Consider the following 17,300-nt stretch of genomic DNA (forward strand, 5'->3'; position numbering starts at 1 on the left):
CGCGGCCAATCAGCGGAGCGCCAGGCCAAGCGATGACCAATGGCTCGCGAGCTCCGTCGAGAGTAATGTTAGAGAACGGTGTGAAGACACTGCGTATAGCCTCGACGCACACAACACTAACAGCCATTGCCCAGCATTGAGAACCCAGTCAGAGTTGTCGGTAAGTACCGAGCACTTCCACGGTCATAACGCCGCGACGACCGGAACAATGCGGAATATTTCGACCCCCGCACGCATTTTCTCGTCGCTCGCTGTCTTGTCGTTTCGAAATGGCAGAATGGGGCCGAGAATGCATAGCGGCGAAGGTTAAAGTGCGGCCAAGACGCGGTGCTAATTGCCAACAAATCGAAATATTGGCGTCGGGCACGCTCGACGGTTAAGCACCGTTATGAGCGAAGCGAAAAATTTTGCCGATTTTTCCGGGGGCGCGTGTACAAAATGGAGTCCGAAAATCTCGCTGTTGCCGTGTCGAAAAATCCGTTAAGAGCGTCTCGTCATCGGCGACAATGGTGGCAGATCGGCCGGCGCCCGCTAGTCACGGCGTGAAACGTGAGCAAAATGGACGAAAAGTGGAGAAAAAGATCAAGAGGCGCAAAAAACCCCCCAAAAAACTCCCGGGTGTTTTCTTGTCGACTCATTCGGCCTGCAAAATGGTGTTTAAAAAAAAAAAAAAAAAAAAAAAAGGACGCGCTTCTGAGCGAGCTCGGCTTTACTGTAATGGCTGACTGTACGAGCGCAGCAAACAAGGCGAGCGACGCGCATAACGGTCGGCAGCAACTTTTTCCGAGCGCCTTTTGCCGGCCGCCTGCCGGGGAGGCGCCGGAGGGCGGCGAACGCCAGAGCGGAGCCGGCGGCACCTCGCGGGGGCTTAAGCGAGCGTCCGAAGCCGAGCGGGACGAGCGGCCGGGGCTGCGCCAGCACACAAAGACAAGGGAAGGGAAGGGAGCCATATTCCCTCCATCTCCACTAAGACGCGAGCGAGCGAGAGCGGCCATTAACCGAACGCCGAGCCCATGCAAGGGGAGCTCGCCGCCGGAGCTCGCCAAGGGCCGGGGGGAGACATTTCAGGGGCACTTTCTTTCATCGCGAGGCCGTCCTCACAAAATGGAAGAAGATATATGGCCGCAGTCGTCGTCGTTGTGACCTCCTTTTCCGACGGGACCGCAAAACTGGCCCGCCGCTCCTCCTCCGCCCCCTCCTCTTCTCGCAACTTTTCCGAAACGTTTCGGACAACATATTTGAATGCTATTTTGAAAATGACAAAAAAAAAAAAAAAAACGTTTTCTTTTTTTTTGAGACGAGACGAAAAAGAGCGCATTTTATAACGACCGCAGCCCTTTTACGTGTGATTACTGGCCCTTTTTTTGTGATGTGAGCCCCATTTGTTGCCGTTGTGATCGTAGCCTACGGCGTCAAAGCGAAGTTGCCGGCATCACAAAGTGTGTTTGTGTACGCGCTTTGTTCCGCGCCGTAATGAAGACGTAGCCTTCACTCATCGATGCATATTTACATTATCAGAGGAGTTTTGCACCCCTCCCGCCCGCCCCCCTCCCTCCCGCCCCCCCCAAATTGGTCATTTTTGTCAATATTGCCCACCCACACACACTCCTGATTGGCTTTTGCCGATTGCAATTTTGTACTTGTTTTCAGGTATTTCCCAAGCCAGGATGAGGAAAGATCCGGCAAAGCCCAGAGGCAAGATGTCCTCTTACGCCTACTTTGTGCAAACTTGTCGGGAGGAGCACAAGAAGAAGCACCCTGACGCCTCGGTCAACTTTGCCGAGTTCTCCAAGAAGTGCTCCGAAAGATGGAAGGTACTCGCTAAACGCTCGACACTTTTTTCCTCTTTGGTATTTCACGAGTTGAATCGTTCGGGTCGAGTTTCTGCTATATGGGAATCCGTTTAGAGCTGCTAACTTAGTTGTCCAGCTGTCTTGGACCTGAAATGTGTATTTGACCGGACGATTTGGAGAAGTTTCTAATACCCGGGTCAATCTGATCCAGAGGACAAAAGTAGCGGTCGCTTAAGTGCGGGCTGACCACGGGTTTCTCCCTCGACCGGCAGACGATGTCGGCCAAGGAGAAGGGCAAGTTTGAGGACCTGGCCAAGCAAGACAAGGCCCGTTACGAAAGGGAGATGATGAACTACGTTCCGGCCCGCGGAGGCAAGAAGAAGAAGTTCAAGGACCCCAATGCCCCCAAGAGGCCCCCGTAAGTAGCCCCCCCTCCCCCAAATGGGAGGAGACGGGTTAGACAATAAACGCAATTTGCTTGCAGGTCCGCCTTCTTTATCTTCTGCTCCGAGTTCCGCCCCAAGGTGAAGGGCGAGACTCCGGGCCTGACCATCGGCGACGTGGCCAAGAAGCTGGGCGAGATGTGGAACGGGACCTCTGCCGAGAACAAGCAGCCTTTTGAGAAGAAGGCGGCCAAGCTCAAGGAGAAGTATGAGAAGGTGAGCTGTGAATGACCACCCGCTAATTAGCTTTTCCATTTTTTCAAATTCGAAGATCAGCAAAATGCTACTCGAACATCTCACCTTTAGTTATAGGGTTATGTGCTAGTTGTGCGCGGATAACTTTAACTCTACGTCGCTTGAAAGTGAAGTGCAAAGGTGTTCTTGCGTGCAACAGCCTCTCAAGCTTTCTTTTTTAACCTTAAAAAAAAGATAATAAAAAAAACGATACACTAAAAGAACAACACAGGTATGGTCGGACACACAAAAACAATTCTCTCCAAGGAAAAAAATTGTAGCGAAGGGCTCAAGACGATGGTAGGTCTTACTTGGCGTGTGGCACGTGGTAGGACGTGGCGGCGTACCGCGCCAAGGGCAAGGCGGGCGGCGGCGCCCCTGCGGCCAAAGCGGCGGCCAAGGCGGAGAAGGACGACGACGACGACGATGAAGACGAGGAAGAGGAGGAGGAAGACGACGAAGACGAGGACGATGACGACGAGTAGTCGGGCGACGGACGCCCGCCCACGTTGTGTTTGTAAAGCATTTAAGACGCCCCCCCCCCCCCCCCCCCCCACTCCGCCCCTTGTACACACTACAATTACAAAAGCCAATCCATTAGTTGCATCCCAGGGGCTAAGGGGTTGGGGGCCACCTTCAACAAAAAGAACAAAAGGCTGTGTATATCACTTGTTTTTATGCTGTACAGTTTGTTTCTTCTTTTTGTATAGTTAACACTACACACGTCTGGTGTCCGTGTCATCTTCCTTCTCCTCCTCTAAATCCCCTTCCTCGGGGTTGGGGGGAAGGGGGGGCAGATGCTAACGTAATTTAGCCTAGCTAGACGTGCACAGCACATAAAAAAAAGACAAGTTAGATCTGAGTGTTCCCGTTAGGTGTCTTCTGTTTATTGCCGTTGATGTATCGCTTTTACTGATCTTTACGTACCACTGTCATAGCAACATAAGAAATGAAAGAAAAAAAAAAGCCTCGTTTATTAAAATTTAAATTGCTTCTGATGTCAATAAACATTTTTGTAATATGTCCCGTGTTTTTATTTCTGACTTATGCCCAAAAACGTGGCAGATTGACAACTAAAAAGCAATTGTGGTCGATAACAAATGGTACAGTTGAATATAGTTGAATTTAAAAAAAAAATCTGAATTATTTTAACCAAAACACCTCCTGAAATGCATCCATCTAACATTTAAAATGCATGTGAAGTGTTTTTTATGTTATACTGTATTAAGTTGATTTAGTTGTATAAATGACTTCAGTAGTGAATTCGTGAGTTATTTCGATAATCGAATCCATCTTTTGAAACATACATTTAGTTGGAGTACATATGAAGTTGCTTTTTCGCCATTGTTACTTTCTTTTGTTCATTGTTTTTTCTTTGCAAATATCGGCAATCGTTTGGCGACATCTAGCGCTCATCAGTATCCTTGGATGTCACCCGATTTATGGGAAGCGTGCTTTGTAGAGTTGTTCGCTGGATGTTGCTGTTGTGAGGCGAGAGTTAACATGATGACGATCAGTCAAAAAAAAAAAAAATCAAATTATGAACAGAATAGTCGATGAGGTGAAGGCGCTTAGGTAAAGTGCAGCCGTCAAACGCAAAGCCTGGTACAGAAGGGCGAAAGTGGTAAAGGAAACGCGAACAGCAATGATGCGAAGGAGCGGGGATAACCAGTGAATGAACAACGTGATAAAAAAAAATGGAGAGGGAGAATCGTGGAAGATCGAATAATGTTAAAGTACTCCGGTAGTGAAGGAATGAAGACGCAAAGAGTCAAGCGAATTAGTAAGAAATTATCCATAACAAAACGGTAGCTGTATCTTCAAAATAAAAGAGTAGAATGCCACGAATGATTTGAATTTACGTTACAAACATTTTCTGAGCCGTCAATGCGGATTTTCAATCCCTTTTCTGAGGTGGGAATAAAGCGTTTGAAGAAAAAAGCGTTTGAAGAAAAAAGCGTACAGCAGATGACGCGATGTGAACACCTGTCTTATTTCGAAAAGAAAAAACAGGAAGCTTTTGCGCCTCGACAATCGGAGCGTCGTTGACAGCCAGCAGGCTGCGCTAACTCGCCAATCAAGTGCGGCTCAGTAAGAGTAGAGACAGGCGGCCAGGCGCTGACGTCGTCGCTCGGTCCGTGACGACGCCGACGAGCGACTCCGTAAAACGCCCGACACCTTTTTCGTTGGCATTCGCGTTCTTTTGTCATCTTTTTCTCCGATCCCCACACGTCGTTTGAAGTTTTTCACGGGCCAACGAGCGAGCGAAAGAATGCGCCCGTGCTGCTTGTCGCTCCGCATGGCGTAGATTTGTCTCCTCCTTCGTCCCCGGGTCTTCGTCTTCGTCTCCCTTCTTCTGTTCGAGTTTCGGGGGTGGACAAGCAGGTCGGCGGCGGCGTTGCGGACTCGGCGCCAGACATGTTGTCGAAGCTTGTCTTCCGAGCTACTTAGCTGACATGTCGGCGCAGTAGAAGAGCGACCTGGACTGATTTGGACGGACCGAGTGCGGCTCGGTGCGCTGGTCCCGCTCGACGGTCGGCCGAGCCGAGATCCCCGCCGCTTCCCTGGAAAAAAAAACAAAACAAAAATAATCCCCAAGTTGGATATTTACGTTTGAACGACTTGCACGATGACGTCCGGGACACCAGAAGATAAGGTGAGCTTCACCTCCGAAGAATTAAATGACATCCTCCAAATCAGAAATTCCGAAAGCTTCTCTTTAGTGGGAGCACAATTACAACTTGAATGCAGAATGCTGGTAAAATAGAAATACTTAACGGTTAACCACTTAAAATGGGTGTTTTTGTGTTTTTAATTATTCAAAAACGATTACAATTTTTATGATGAGATTTCGTATTTCTTGGAATTTTTAAAATACATTTATGAAAGCATGGAGTTGCCAATAAATATTTTGGATTAGCGAACTCATTCGAACGCACCTGCGGGTTGAAAAAATGGTGCCAATGGTGCTGAATGTGCGGGTAGTGATATATGGGCGCATTTTCTCCTAATGCGCGAGTGCAATACTCTGCGCCGTTACAGGAAATGATGTGTACTTTGATCAAATGCATTTTGCCACAAGTACGTTCGAACATATTTGCAAGCGAGGTTGCAGCTACCCAGTGTATTCGGATATAAACCGCATATTTCTTTGGATTGCTTAAAGAACAGTTATCAGTAGAGATGACGAGAGCATACCTTTTCACTTAATAGAATAAAAAGGCTCGCTTTTAGATAATCAACCTGTTTATAATCAACCCGTTGACATTTTCGAAGAATATTTGGTTTCTGAAACCCAAGTGACGTCCAAAGCACAGTAGCGACAACCGAATCGTCTGTTAAAAGTGTCTCTGAAATCTCTGGCGCGCTTGAGCCGCTCGCCATCTGAGCTAGGCGCCAGCAAGCCCGCGACCCTTGTGAGGATAAGTGGCTCTAGAAAATGGATGGCTGTGCGATGTTAGCGTCTTTAGACGGTCAACTTGATTTCGCCACAACCTAGTGTTGTTGACGCCTGTGATGAGTCAAGGGAACCATTAGCCGCACACTGTCAGCATCTACTTCAAAATAAAAGTGTCATTTGTGAAGGTGAGGTTTATTTTGAAGTTTAACTTTAAGATGTTCACAATCATTTCTTCTTGCTATCCAAAGAAATTTCAAACGCCCAGTGAGGCCCTCTTTGAGGATTCATCTTCTACTTAAGAGGTCCGAAATAAGACTCGCGATTCTAGCCATAATCCATGCTGTGGCGCTATTTTTAGACCCTTGAGCTGCGAGCGGACCCGCCGTAAGCGCGTTCGTGGCGGCATTGTGGCGACATAATGGACCCGCTGTTTTTACGGGGAAGGCCACGCTCTGGAGAGGGCGCTGCTGGCCAAGCGTAACGCCGTAACCGTGACATTATGGGGACCCATCGCACAGCTCTCTCAGGAACGCGAGTTCTCTAAGTCGCATGAGAGTGATTGAAGCGTGAGGCGTTTTCATTGTTAGGCGTCCGATTGTGTGTCTTTGAAGGTCTTTGAAGGAGTCTGAACTTTTGCCATCGTTGAACTCAAGTTGGGACGTCAGCAGCTTGTTGTTGACGTTTCGACCGAACCCGCGTTTACTTTCCCCTTTGTGTCGCAAACACTTGATGTTTCAACTTGTATCCAAGCGTTGTCTTTGTTTTGTTTCTTGCCCGTCTTTGAGATTTTGACCTGCGTTGCGAAAGCATGTGCGCTCTTTCAAATGGGCGGCTTGCGGGGAAAGAGCAAAGGCCGCGAGCGGACCCGCAGCTGCTCGATGAGTGCGTGCGCCTGATGTGAGCATGACATCATCTCCAACCCGCCCAATGGTCGATTCCTTCAGCGTCTTCACGCATGGGCTTCGCGCGCTCATGGATTCATGTCCATAGGTGCTTTGTATGTGTTTGAGAGCACATTTTTCTGTAATGTAGGTCTATGTGTGTGTGTGTGTGTGTGCATGAGGGAGTCATTTCTTTATGAGAGGATGCCTTTTTTTCTCTAAATATGTGTATGTGTGTCTCTGTGTGTGAGTGTGTGCCATTTGGGAAATTTCAGTGCAGAGGACATTTTTGCATTCTAGTGTGCATGTGTGTGTGTGTGTGTGTGCGTGTGAATGTGTGCGTGTTTGTCCTCCACACATCCACATGAACACATCCAAGCTCTCCCACGCACACATGGTGATGGACGTCCTTCTGTGTGAATGAGAAAGAAAAAAAGGGGGGGGGGGGGGGGGTAGATGTGACTGTTGACTTGAGGCCACACTTCCTCTCTCGTGATCCTCCCTCCCCCCCTCACCTTCCCCAGGCCTTTCCTCACCGACCTTATTGCATCCTGTACCTTTTGGCTGCATAAAGATGGGGGGGGGGTGTTGTTGTTTTTCTCCCCCCCCAAGCCACTTTATTCACTATTCAATATTCACCTAAGAAACTCATCTGTTTTGCTTTTGGCCTTCCAACGTTGTCAGCATTGAGTCCTTGTTATTTTATCTTGATTATTTCACTGGCCGTCATGTATCTTCAAAAGAAAAAAAGAAGCCAGTCCGCGTTGGGAAAAGATCACGAGGGGATTTAAGGCAGCCACTGAGGAGTGTCAGTCCTTTTCCAAACATGCCCTTTGTGTTATGCCCTTCAGCTTGTCTTGTTGTGTAAACATGTACTTCTAGGCCAGGTGACCTTTTTGGGTTTCAAGCTACGATTAATTATAGTTTCATTGCGAGGTTAGGGTTGCGTCTTTTTAAAGTAGGCACATGCTAAGTACACAAAGACTTGAATAGTACGTAAAGAAAATGGCTTTGGAGCGCACTCTATGCCTCCAGTGCACTATTAGAGGAAGTCATCATCATGCGGCTGGACAGGAAGTGGTCACGGACCGTCCCGCCGGCCCATCTTGCGATTAATGGTTGACCAGGTCCGTCCAAGTACAGGAAGTGTGCTCGGAATTGATCGGAGGCTCGCATCCGGATTTACCAGTAGCAAACATCGATATTAGCCTCGGCTCGCTGAGCAGCGGTCACGTTGTTATAACACACACACACGATTACACTAAAGAAGCAGGGTCAAAGTCTTGTTTTTTCAGACTTGTGTTGCACCCCGGCAAGGGTAATGACATCATCAGCAATGACATCATCAGCGTTGGCTCTCCGGCGTGCGCTTGCCTTTATTCGTGACGCCCTGCGGGCCTTGACTATTGACTCCTTGACGCCCGCGGTACATCGCCAACAGCTTGTGGAAGGAGCTAACAGACATTAATAAAAGCTAATTGCCGCGTAAAAGACAGCATAAGCTAACTGGCTGCTAGAGCTAACGCAAGCTTCTGAGCACAAACACTAACACAAGTTAACGTTAGCACTTAGAGATAACGCAAATTAACACTAGCGCATAAACGCTAGCCAGCCGGCTAGCTTATGGGAAATCAAATAAGATAACCAGCCTATGGGAGTTGCTTCAAAATAAGCTAACGCTAGCTGTCAACACTAGCCCGTAAGAGGATGGGTTTATGGGACCTAAATAGGAGAACTAGCATATGGAGGCTAATGCAAGCGACACAGGAAGCTAACTCTAACCCACAGGAGCCTACCTACACAAACTACACAACCACACACTACCACACAAACTTAATCCCCCCCATCCTAACGCAGTTACAGCGATCTTTAACATTTTGCCTTCAACGGAATGGATTTGCTCCTTCAGAAATGAATTCTGATGCTGATTGCCTGTCTTCCAGATTAAGCTGCGACTGATCCTTGTCAGCGGGAAGACTAAAGAATTCCTCTTCTCTCCCGATGACTCGGCGGCCGACATCGCCAAACACGTTTACGACGACTGGCCGATGGGTGAGCCCGTTGTCTTTTCCCGGCCCGCGATGAGGTCAAAAAAATGAGCGCGCGCGCTTGACCTTTGTAGACTGGGAAGAAGAGCAAGTCAGCAGTCCCAACATCCTCAGGCTCATCTACCAGGGGCGCTTCCTGCACGGCAACGTCACGCTAGGAGGTGCGCACGCACACACACCCAAATATATCCACAAAGACACTTACGCACTCATTCTCACACAATTTGTCACACACCCCCTCCGAATGCAGACTCACACGCTGCGTTGCTGGAAAGGCTGCGTGTATTTGTGTGTTTTACTCCCAAGCAGCAGAACACAGGCGGCTCAGTCCTCATGACAAGCGTCCTTTGAGCCAGACAGGAAGTGGGGGGGGGCGCAAAAAGCAAGCGGGAGCGAGTGGGGACACGCAGTCGCTGGCTTCCTTTCTGACCTTGCTCCCCATCTGCATCCGAAAGTCTGCGGCGCTTGTCCGGCGGCTGGGAAAAGCTAGCTTCAGGCCTAGCGCTAGCGCTGCATCGGCGTGACTTGATTGGTTGCTTATTGGTCACCTCGGATGGGAGATACAACATTAAAAAACAGCACGGATGATCTTGAAATTGACCTTTTTACCCTTATGTACTCCATAATAACCTCGGATTCTATCACTCGGACTCTATCGCTTACTTTTTTCCGAGCAATGCTCGGAATTGACCTGATGTCACTTCTTTACACAACCTAAAGTCACAGTTTGAAAAAAAATCTCATCATAAAAGACATAGTGCAACACAAATGAGATTAATGATGTTAAATATGACACAATTCAACTACTCGTGACACATACGTATGACAAGAACGGTGTCCTAGCTTCATTAATTGCACCATGCAATGCATTCTGGGAAGTACAATAGAAAGTTTTTGAATGTATTGTTAGAAGGTTTTTTTTAAATTTACCGTTAAAGCTTGTTACTCAGCGGGAATGGCTCCCAGGTCAGCTTATGAAAAAGCAAACCGCATATATAATTGACAACGATTGAACTGCTTTGGGAAGAAAAGTGCTATTTGATTTGTTCTAGTTTATTTTGTTCATTATAGTTTGAAAGTAATCGGCCAACTAATCCATATAAAAAAAAATCCACATTGCTTAGGACGTTTTTAGTGTATAGGAAAGCCTTCAATTGTGTTCAAAATGATGCTCAATTTGGAATCTAGTAAACTAGCAGTTTCCTTCTTTGACCATTTAAAACACTGTCGGAATCCCATTTCTTTTTTTTAATGTTAAGACACAGAAATAGCGTATTGTTGCCAAGTATGCATTGTGCCAGCGAAAGCCCGAGAAGACGGTTTGCTATAAAGGCGCCGTGTTTGTGACTCGGCGGCAGGTCTGAAGCTTCCTGTGGGCAAGACCACCGTCATGCACTTAGTGGCCAGAGAGACCCTGCCTGAGCCCAACTCGCAAGGTAAACAAAAGTCTCGAAAACCTTACCTATGCACGTCTTAAGGAGTCTCCCTTTTCTTTTTGTCTTCCTGCGCTCAGGTCAGAGGAACCGAGAGAAAAGCGGGGAGCGCAACTGCTGTGTCATCCTGTAAACGGAACCCTTTAACATGGCCGAGCTCCGACCCGGACCGCCCCACGCCGCCCCGTTACAATAGTAGGTCCACATTGGACCACTAAACTGCATTTGTATTTCTTCTCATTCTTCTTTGCCAACACTGTAAGCCTTCACACAAAACGCTCGCGCGCACCCAGGTTATAATTGGTTATAATTCAAAAAGGTGCACTATTATGCCAACACACACAGGCTGGTGGCCATTTTGTTGCCAAGACCAATGATAAAATGAAAAACAATTTGTTCTCTTCCCCGCGTGAATATTCATGTTCGTCTTGCGATTCTCCTGATTTATTAATGACGTCAAGCATCTGCTCGGCACACACATCCGTTCATAAACATGCGCGCGTGTCATTAAGTGTACGTATGATTAGGAGTGCATTGTATGTATGCTCTTGCTCTGTAAGTACATGTACAGTGAGTCGATTTGCTTCTGGCCTCATCGTGATTGACGGCTTCATTTTTATAAGCGCTTAATGTTGTTTTATTTTTGCTGTTAATCGACACGATCGTTTCTCGCAATCAAATGTGTACAGGAAATAAACATGTTCAGTTGTAAATAGCTCCCACACACACAAACCTATGAACTAAATAAAGCTTATTGAATTACCGCGTGACTGGAGGTGTGCTACCCACTTTGTTTTTTTTTTAATTTAACAGTCAGAGTTCATCACAATTGTTTGTGTGCGCCTGTGTTTTTCCTGTGTATTATTACCGGGAGCTGTCAAAGTGTGCAGGGTCCAAGTAATGATTACACTCTTGTTAACTTTTTGCTTGCGCAAGATAGACAGCCGGGTCATGTAACGCAACACTAGTTTGAAGTAACAGGCCCAGTTTGAGTTATTTTGATGAAAGTAATTGGGACAAGTTAGTCTCTTTAACCAGCAAGAGTAGACAAAGTTAGCAAGTACATTTTAGTCCCCTAGATGTTCCAATAAGGTTTTTCCTGAAATTGCACAAAATGGATTTTTTCTATGACCTTTTTTTCCATCCATTTATTAAAAGACCAATTTTCGTGAACTATATATGAATAAATAGTGGGTGGGTGCATAAATCAATCAATCCAACAAAAGACAAATAGGGATGGAGTGGAAGGACTATGTCAAGTGGTAAATTTCAAGGCTACAGGATGACAAGGACAAGTTCAAGCACAGTGAAGTGCAAAGAAAATTCAGTACAATAAAATGGTGCTGTTGTGTCTCATTTTGGACAAGAAGTTGAAAAGTCACAGAGCTTGGCGGAACCTGTTGAGACTTGTTTTTATGGGATGCGTCAGCTGCTATTGCCGCTAAACCTTGATTATGCCGCCACCTTCTGTTTTAACTTAGTAACTGCAACATAAAACATTTTGCAAGTTGTATTGTACTCTGTCGATTTCCGGCCTGTTTTCCGGTTTTCTCTCCATCACACCTGATTGAAATGATTCGTACCATTTTCAAGCTTGCTAATAAGTTCATCATTCGAGTCGGGTGTGTTGAGGAGAGAAAAAAACACGCAGGTTAGCGAGCGAGAGGTCCTCCGTGTCCTATGAACCTCAGCAGGGGTGCGTGTCCAAGTCCGGTCCTCGAGAGCCTCTACTCAGCCTGTTTTCCGTGTAACCCTCACCCGGCACACCTAATTCAAATAAGCATGATTATCATCAGACTTTTGCCAAGTCTGCTTCTCGAGACCAAACTGTGGCCCTTGAAGCTTATTTTCATCCGTGAAGAAATGATCAAGAGGAGAATGGTAATTCCCGAAGGATACTTTAAAATGCTTTGAAATGCACGCTAAAACTAATCCTTGTTGAAAACAGTCTTTCTTAGTGGAAGATTTATTTTTAATTACCAGTTAAACGCACAGGGACTTCAACAACGCCGTTGGAATACTTTCGTTGATTTTCTATTGAAATAAAGCACGTTTTCGAGATCCCGATTTTTTTATTTTTTTTTTGCTCGTATAAGGTGTGCATTATCAAAACGCTCCATCCAGGGAACTTTTCAAGTCAGGTGGCCACACCAACGCAACAACCCGCTTTTCGGGTTTTTGTTTTGTCGCAATATTGTGTAACTTTTGTTCCACTTCACAATTCTGTCCCATATGGTGTTGCTTCCTGTCAAATTTGTCTTTATACACATTTTAAAGCTCCAAATTTGCTAAAATGTCCAATTTTTGCAAGGAATATATATATATATATATATATATATATATATATATATATATATATATATATGGCATACAGGGCAGATGCCTGGTGGGTTGGTGTCTGTTGCGCAATGAAATGATTTTCCCCATGCGCATCCAAATGCTGCGGGCCTTCCGGTAAAAATCCCAATTTTTTGTGGCACTCGTAACCTGTTCTTGGCCGTTATTATACAAGCAAATGAAAATGGGCCGTATTGTATGATGGAAAAAAAATTACAAATCAACAAGTTTGCTATGCCTAGCAAATGTTTGGAGACAAAGCAAAGAATGTGTGACAATATTGTGTGTGTGTGTGCGTGTGTGTGTGTGTGTCAGCAGTGTCTCAATTAGTGAGGCTTGTCAAAGCCAGAGGGAGGGCTTGGAAAAACAAGTGATCCCGGAGGGACTGTCCCACATGTTTGTTTGTCTTCTTTGCCGCTCACGTAACAACTTTAATGACTTGATTCTTTGTCAAAATGTTTTCTTTTCATTGTTGTTGTCGTCATACAAGTGCGGAAAACAAATCACAACCAATACTTACAGTAGTTACAAATAATGGGCAAAAGTTCTGCAGTTTATTTACAATTCATCTCACTATAAAATAATGGTTTTGTCGCAATATCTCAATGTAAAATGTACAACTTACACCCCACCTGAAGATTTTATTTCCATACATATGACAACAAATAAATAAAGTTGTTCAATAAAGAATATCTCCTTGAGCATGTTGTTTGCAATTTTGTTCCATGAATATGTTAAGTAACTTTGTTTACATGAAAGATAGTCATGTTCCGAATGAAAACACATCACAATAATACGACAAAAATAAAAACAGTTGCCCAAAAATCGGTTCGCTCTCTGACACAATCCCCTTATGATCCAAAGTGGCATTTTATTTTTTTTAACATTTCTCTGCAATGTTGCTTTGCAAATCTCAGCGGGAACCTTCATTATTTATACGAAGTCCTACTAATAAGTCCCGTGGCGGCTCAGGCCATTTGCTGTCTCGGGCGACTTTTCAACTCAATTGAATTACGAGAAATAATCCTTTGCGAGGACGCGTGGCGTCGAGAGGATGTCCATTAACAAACGTTTCCTCGGCCTTAATATTTCTCGGCACTCCCCACCAATCCAGACGCAGCAGTACTGTCTGATTCATATTTGCTTTGTGGGATATGAATGAAAATGGACCTGCTTTTATCCATCACACATTTTGCCACTCGAAACCGGCGAAATTGACATCACGGCTCATATGTTTCGTGACGTTCGCCAACCGAGCCATGACCTTGTCCGGTAAGTCCATTTTCAAAAAATAGGTGGGAACCATGTGTGGGCCACTGTTTTCTCAGCTGAACTTTCTTGCAGACACTCGTGAGTATTGCAAAGGCAGCAAGGGGAGGGAAAATTTCCCCCTCCCAAAATAGCATATGTTACAATTTTTTTGGAAGTGAAAATGAAGTGACCAAAATAATCCTCAATTATTGCATGGCATGGCGGAGCTGCTTCAGGGAAACAAAAAAAAAAAAAGGCTTGACACAAAGCATTGCCTGTCTTGGTGCAAGTACAATACAACTTGTCACAGTCGATTGCCATTAGGTGTTCACATTTCAACCAGTATGGGGCAGTCAAGCACAAAACCTGCTCAGTCTGCTTTTTGAAAAGAAGAAGAAGACTAACAGGAAGTTCTTGACCTAACAGGCAACCCCACTCAAGTGTGCAAGTGCAATGGACAACATCTAATAGGTAGGTGTGAACTAAATGAAAATCATTATGATCATTACCGGCGTGCTAACGCTAATCCCAATTTAGCAATAGGCAAATTTTGTTGGTGGATAAATAATGTTTTTAATTCTTTGATAATAGCAAGTGGCAAAACGTGAGATGCATTGAACCGGGTGGATTCCACAAACTAAATATTCATCAGAATACCGCATGGCTGATTTGAACACAGTGTTGTCAAGAACATTTTGGAGTTGATTGTCTCTTTATTATTATGTTAGTTTCACCACAAAAGTTTATAATACTCTTGTCTTAGACTGTTTAAAAACTACATCTATGGCTAAGACGAATTGCATAACAATTGGAAAAATGATATTTAGTTATTGGTATTGATAGCTTGATCAGGATCACGTGAGATCAATTACGGTGTACCGCAAGGGTCAATCCTTGAACCCAAAGTATTCTGATTAGACATGAAGTGCACTATAAAAAGCTACGTAGGACCGTCGATCTGTTGATGGGTCCATCCAACTTACTCAATTGAAGTTTGGGCTTAGTGTTGGAGCTGAAGTTTGGGGGGAATACTTTGTGGAAGTTGAGTAGGGCCAATTAATGCATGACTTGTTTTGAAGGTTTGTTGTCCGATGGTGGGCAAGGTTACGACTGCCTCATCCCACTGTGGGATTGAAAACTTGTTGTTGTTTTGCACTAAAGTGCTTTTTGCGCCACGTGGGAATGGGCGCGGGGGGGTCAGGAAAGCGGCGCCCTCTTTTATGGGCCAGACCCCGGCGTCGACATGCACTCGGCACGGGCGCCATGAGCCTGTTCAATCCGGCCGAGGACGAGAACGTTTCCATGGTGCACCCCGAGTACTTCATCATCAGCGGCCTGTCGGGGGTTCCTCACATCAAGCTGTATTACGTCTTCCTGTTTGCCGTCTACGTGCTCTCGGTGGTGGCCAACGGCGCCGTGATGGCCGTCATCTGCCTGGACCGCCGGCTGCGGACGCCCAAGTACGTGGCGGTCTTCAACCTGGCCTTCGTGGACCTGTTCGGGAGCTCGGCGCTGGTCCCCAAACTCCTGGACATCTTCCTACTGGGCCACAAGCGCATTCCCTTCCGTAACTGCCTGTCTTTCCTCTTCTTCTGCTACACGTGCTTGTCCATGCAGTCCTTCAACTTGGTGGCGCTGGCCTACGACCGGCTCCTGGCCATCACCTTCCCGCTGCACTACCAGGTGAGGAGCTCCGACCATGCCGATGAGCCCGCTTACGGCTCAACTCGGGTCAGGGACTCAAATTGCGCATTCGGGGAAAATAGGAAGTTTTCTCCCTCACATAGTCGCGTTGTCTCAGTTCCCACCTCAAAGCGTTCAAGGCCAACGGAAACAATATGGTTGGCGACATGCTTCTTTTTTCTGCTTTCATAACTCAGATCAGTTCCAAAGGATTTTCAAATGCACATTTTCCTAGTCCAAATCCAATTTCACAACTTCCTCGAATGCAGCATGCGATGTCTGTTGTTAAGGTATTACTGTATGCTGTTTTTATTGACAACTTGGTTGCCAGAAAAGTACCGTTAAATTTCGCCAACAAATTGTCTATATTTATGGGACAAAATCTTATTTAAACTGTACGTTTTACACAGTACATTTTTGAATCTTAAAATATACTGTTGATTTATACCGTTAAATTACACCATAATCTACAGTATCAATACATTTTTTTGTCATAAATGTAGAAAATGTCTTACCGCAATTTGACTGTACGTTTCTGACAACCAAGTTGCCGGAATTTTACCGTAAAAACAGCATTATTTTTTTTTTTTACTGCGTATGATGAGTAAAAATAGGGAGAGGTGTTTAATAGATAGAGAAGTCTGCAAACAATCTGCTCTTGGTTTGAGAACAGATTCGGCGGCAGCTTCAGATTTGACTCCAATTTTTGAAGTAGAAATTTACGTGGCAAATAAAATACATCAGCTGCATGTCATAAACAACAATCAAGGCACGAGCGCTCCGTCAAGGTTGCAGTTACGCACAAAGTCTGAAGACAGCGTCGTTACGACAGCGTCGTACGTGCCAATGCCAAGATTGTGATTGCTTAATGTGACCTGTTTTGTTCATTGACAGAAATGTTGACATATAAAATGTATTCCACTCGTTTTACAGCGTTAATAAACGTTAAGAATGTTTGTAAACCATGTCAAAATATCGAGAGAACAGTATTCCCACCCCCCCTCATCTTTTTCCATTTGGAACCCCTTTTGAAAAAGCTCCGGGGAGCCACTAGGCGGCGCCAAAGAGCTCCCCCTTCCCCACACCCCGGCGTGGCATTTTCATCTTCTCGTGTGTTTGAGCAGGTGAAGATGACGCACCGCTTCATGCTGTCGCTCATCTTGAGCTTCTGGCTACTGGTGGCGGTCCTGGTCGCCGTGGCCACGGGCCTGCTGACCCGGCTGTCCTTCTGCCGCTCGGTGGTGATCAACAGCTACTTCTGCGACCATGGCCAGATCTACCGGCTGTCCTGCAACAGTCACTACCCCAACTACATGGTGAGCTGCATCTACCCGGTGGTGATCTTCTGGATCCCGCTGGCCTTTATCCTGCTCAGCTACGTGGCCATCGGCTGGGCCCTGGCCAAGGTGGCCGCCGTCCAGGAGCGCCTCAAGGCCCTGCGCACCTGCGCCGCGCACCTCTCGCTGGTGGCCATCTACTTCACCCCGCTGCTCGTCACCTTCACGCTGATGGAGAACATCCCCCCCAACGGGCGCATCATCAACCTGTCGCTCACCTCCGTCTTCCCGCCCGTGCTCAACCCCGTCATCTACACGCTGCAGACGCGGGAGATCAAAGATTCGCTCGGCAGGCTACTCAGGAGAGCGCGCCGCGGAAAACACGCCGGCCACCCCAAAATATGGACGGCGCTCCACTAAGCGCCCCGTTTCTGTCCCCTTTGCCAGAATTGAAGACCCGCGTCCGAGCGGACGGATTAAACATATTCAGATGTACGCTTGTCGAATCCTCATTTGAATG

The 17,300-nt window shown here is 46.2% G+C and overlaps 3 protein-coding genes across 5 annotated transcripts; all 3 read left to right on the forward strand.

Annotated features, from left to right (window-relative positions):
- hmgb1a (high mobility group box 1a) lies at positions 1 to 3,491 on the forward strand. The gene is made up of 5 exons (XM_088440334.1): positions 1 to 160; positions 1,651 to 1,814; positions 2,066 to 2,211; positions 2,278 to 2,452; positions 2,803 to 3,491. The coding sequence occupies exons 2-5, from the start codon at positions 1,668 to 1,670 to the stop codon at positions 2,953 to 2,955; spliced, it is 621 nt and encodes a 206-aa protein (XP_088296460.1). The 5' UTR covers positions 1 to 160; positions 1,651 to 1,667; the 3' UTR covers positions 2,956 to 3,491.
- A 1,045-nt stretch (positions 3,492 to 4,536) lies between these two features.
- Positions 4,537 to 11,002, forward strand: ubl3a (ubiquitin-like 3a). Its single transcript, XM_088440335.1, has 5 exons — positions 4,537 to 5,126; positions 8,695 to 8,803; positions 8,874 to 8,960; positions 10,158 to 10,235; positions 10,313 to 11,002. Exons 1-5 carry the CDS (start codon positions 5,100 to 5,102, stop codon positions 10,363 to 10,365), a joined length of 354 nt encoding a protein of 117 aa, XP_088296461.1. The 5' UTR covers positions 4,537 to 5,099; the 3' UTR covers positions 10,366 to 11,002.
- Positions 11,003 to 14,250: 3,248 nt separating this feature from the next.
- Positions 14,251 to 17,275, forward strand: LOC148408373 (olfactory receptor 1E16-like). 3 transcript variants are annotated; one of them, XM_088439987.1, is made up of 3 exons: positions 14,251 to 14,291; positions 15,022 to 15,503; positions 16,628 to 17,275. In XM_088439987.1, exons 2-3 carry the CDS (start codon positions 15,084 to 15,086, stop codon positions 17,198 to 17,200), a joined length of 993 nt encoding a protein of 330 aa, XP_088296113.1. In that variant the 5' UTR covers positions 14,251 to 14,291; positions 15,022 to 15,083; the 3' UTR covers positions 17,201 to 17,275. The 3 variants fall into 3 exon arrangements, with proteins under 3 accessions (XP_088296113.1, XP_088296112.1, XP_088296111.1); XM_088439986.1 differs by having other exon boundaries at positions 14,252 to 15,280; positions 15,438 to 15,503; XM_088439985.1 differs by having other exon boundaries at positions 14,252 to 15,503.
- Positions 17,276 to 17,300: the final 25 nt, after the last annotated feature.

Source organism: Hippichthys cyanospilos, chromosome 18, assembly GCF_059441005.1.
Source record: "Hippichthys cyanospilos isolate Australia breed blue-spotted pipefish chromosome 18, RoL_Hcya_1.0, whole genome shotgun sequence".
Taxonomy (NCBI): domain Eukaryota; kingdom Metazoa; phylum Chordata; class Actinopteri; order Syngnathiformes; family Syngnathidae; genus Hippichthys; species Hippichthys cyanospilos.